Source organism: Cyprinodon variegatus, unplaced genomic scaffold (genome assembly GCF_000732505.1).
Source record: "Cyprinodon variegatus isolate N-32 unplaced genomic scaffold, C_variegatus-1.0 Scaffold595, whole genome shotgun sequence".
Classification (NCBI taxonomy): domain Eukaryota; kingdom Metazoa; phylum Chordata; class Actinopteri; order Cyprinodontiformes; family Cyprinodontidae; genus Cyprinodon; species Cyprinodon variegatus.
In genome coordinates this window covers 81,521-84,921 of record NW_015151048.1, presented here as the reverse complement: position 1 = coordinate 84,921, position 3,401 = coordinate 81,521, and the positions used below count along the sequence as shown (strand labels likewise).

Genomic DNA, 3,401 nt, shown 5'->3' with positions numbered 1-3,401 from the left:
TCATCAACCCGTTTCAGAAAGAAAGCTTGGAGCTCCGCCCACAGATGACGGCCGACCAGCTCCACCAATCAGCAACCAGAGTCCACTTTGACATCCCGCCCAGTTTGATGCTGCTGCTAAAAGATTTCCTGATTTGTCAAACCGATGCTAAAGTAGAACTTCACATGATGCTCCACAATCCTCACTTTAGGGAAGAAAGAACTAGTAAGAGTTGGTATAAAATGCAACTTTATTCTCGCAATTTAGGACTTATGTAATTATGACTTTATTCTCAAAATAGCATAAAGAAAAAAAGATCTCTAGCCTGGCCCTAAAACTCCGTCGTAAAATCTCATCTCAAAGTCAACCTGATGTAAAAGAAGATAAATCAATATATCATTAATCAGATATGACTAGTCTTACTTCTAACCAACACAAGATTCAGCGACAGACACCTTCAGTTCGTTAAAACTTCTACTTTTTAAAAATAGGAAAGAATCATCTCCATTTTGGTAGAAGTTCTGTGTAGAAGCTGGAAGGGTCTTAAACCCAGAGGGATCCTGAAGGACGTTTATCAGACTTCCAGTATAGAAGTAAAGTACGTCTAGACAATAAAGATGAAAAAGCAACAATCACCATTTGAACAGAACTTAGAACTAAAGTAGGGTTGAAGATATTAAATATGGCAACAAATGGACAAGGATGCAGATCTACTATTAGAAGAGAAGACATAGAGTAATGATCAGACCGAAAATTATATAATTTGGAACAAAGAAAGAACATGTGGCCAAGATTGCATCTGGAGCCTTTGCATTTATTTCATATATCCACAACATCCGGTTAAATTTGAGAAAGCTTAGATTTAGAGAAATGAATCCTATGTACAAATTTAAATGGAATAAAAGAAAGATGAGCACAAGATGAGGAAGATCGAATTCTGTCCATGGCATCATCCTAAACATCTGGGGTCGGCTGGATTCCCAACGCTTTATACTGATGATGTTTAAAGGTGAAAGCATGAGGGGAAGCATACTACTAATCACATTCATTGATTATTGAATTAATCATCCACTAATTTAGTAATCTGTTAATTAGTAACTGGAGTATTATCCGATTATTCATTGAAAAAATAATCGACACATCTTTCCATTTGCTAAATATTTTTTAGTATATCTGCACAGATATTTTCCTCTTCGTTTAGTCAAAGTTTTTCTCTTTAATCCTCCGTAGTAGATGGGAGGCGGGTTTTCCTGCTGCCACAGCAGGTGTAGGTGTGGCTTTGTGTTGATCTCTGGCACTGCTGCATTATGGGACATTGGCGTTTGTGTTGTCTTCTAGACCCGAGCGGTAAATGTGGAACTGGAAATGGACCCCACGCTGCAGGTGGACATCTCTGACGCTTTGAGCGAGAGGGACAAGGTGAAGTTTACCGTCCACACCAAGGTGAGACCCGGTTCAGGTTCTTCTCCCTCGTCGTCTCCTTTTTCTGCACGCTGACGTCGCATCCTTCATGTTTCCACAGAGCAACCTCCCCACCTTCAAACAAAACGAGTTCTCTGTGGTCCGACAACACGAGGAGTTCATCTGGCTGCACGACTCGTTCGTGGAAAACGAAGACTATGCAGGATACATCGTAAGATCCACACACTTCCAGCTGATTTTGGTCTGGAATGGAGAACATTAGTTGGAGGGAAAAGCACCGTCTGATGAGGACAAGGCAGTTCGTCCATGAATGATCTGCCAGTTTCACTGCTTCTGTGTTCTACCTGCTTTCTTCATGTGAACAGGAAACTAAAAGCAGGGTTAATTTAAGGTCACGTTGTTCACCATGTTGATGTGTCTCGTACTGATTGAATTACTGGGATCTTACCAAGGATTAAAATCCCATTAGATGGTTGGCGTACTATGCTGACTGGTTTTAGGACATAACTGGTTGGTGGTTCTTTTTTTTTTACTTATCTTTTTTACTTGTATTTTTTTATTTTTAAAAGCAACACATAATATCAAACAGAACAATTTAAATAGAACAGGTGGTCAGTAATAATTAATATATATATATTTCCATATTTAGCTTTTTGCAGCCTTATTATAAAAGTGAGACTTTCCATGCTGCGAGCTTCTTCTACAGCATCCATCTAATTTTTTTAACTCTACAGGTTTCTTCGTTGGACCTTTAAGGTCTTACAGCCTTTTTTTACTTCTGACAACAGAATTTTAAATAAAAGTCCGTTCATTAAAGAATAATCAATGGATTATTATTTATACCCAAAACTAATACGTTCGCAGTGATTTAAGGAATTTAGCTTTAATTTTCGTCATCACTGAGTTCTCCCAAGAAGGCCAGAAATCGCAATGTATGATTTATTTAACAATTTATTTGTATGATTCAGCTACAAATAAATGGGATTTTGGCCCATTCCTCCACACAGATCTTCTCTACATCAATCAGGTTTCTGGGCTGTTGCTGAGAAACACAGGGTTTGGAAACGGTGGTCCCTGCTCCTCTCAGGTCATTGGCCAGCTCCTCCGGGGGAACCCCAAGGCGCTCCCAGCAGAAACAGAGCCCCTCCAGCGTGTCCAGATTTCAAACCTTGACGTCTTAGTGTATTACCAACAGTAACCATGGAAACGGTGGTCCCAGCTCCTCCCGTGTAGTTCTGAGCTGAGTTCTCACCTTTCTCAGGATCAGTGAGACTCCACCATGCATGGAGCCCCAGTGTGAGGGAGATTGACCGCCATGTTTAGCTTCTTCCATTTTCTAATGTTTGCTCCAACAGTGGAGCTTTTTCCACCCAGCTGCTCGGTTATTTCCCTGCAGCCCTTTCCAGCCTTGTGGAGGTGGACAGTTTAGTCTTTGGACAGCTCTTGGTCTGGGGTGGACAGGTGTCTTTATGCAGCTAACCACCTTAAACAGGTGCAGCTAATTTAGGATAATAAATGGAGGTGGACATTTTGAAGGCAGACCAACAGGCCTTTGAGGGTCAGAATTAGCTGATAGAGAGGCGTTCAAGTTCTTATTTACTGCTGAATCATACAAATAAATAGATAAAAATCATAGATTGTGATTTATAGTTTTTTTTAGATAATGTCTCTCACAGTGGACATGTAACTGTGATGACAAATACAGACCCTCCATGTGGGAGAACTTGCAAAATAGCAGGATGTTTAAAGACTTATTTTCCTCACTGTATGTGTGCAGTGATCTTGATCCAGCAGAGGAAACTTTAACTGGGTGTAATGAAGCAAAGCAAGTTCTCAGTCTCAGTTACTGGTTTTAGATCCCTCCAGCCCCCCCCAGACCTGACTTTGACGCGTCCAGAGAGAAGCTGCAGAAACTGGGCGAAGGAGAAGGGTCCATGACGAAGGAGGAGTTTACCAAGATGAAGCAGGAGCTGGAGGCGTAAGTAGCAGGACGGGCCGTG

General features: G+C 41.1%; 1 protein-coding gene across 1 annotated transcript in view; it reads left to right on the top strand.

Moving 5' to 3' along the window:
- The first annotated feature begins 1,263 nt into the window (after positions 1 to 1,263).
- LOC107096058 (sorting nexin-6) overlaps positions 1,264 to 3,401 on the top strand; it is a 14,063-nt gene continuing 11,925 nt past the window's right edge. Inside the window, exons 1-3 of the mRNA XM_015392545.1 lie at positions 1,264 to 1,422; positions 1,502 to 1,612; positions 3,258 to 3,379. Of these exons, the coding sequence (XP_015248031.1) occupies positions 1,345 to 1,422; positions 1,502 to 1,612; positions 3,258 to 3,379 (311 nt within the window). The 5' untranslated portion in view covers positions 1,264 to 1,344. The remainder of the gene's footprint in view (positions 1,423 to 1,501; positions 1,613 to 3,257; positions 3,380 to 3,401) is intronic.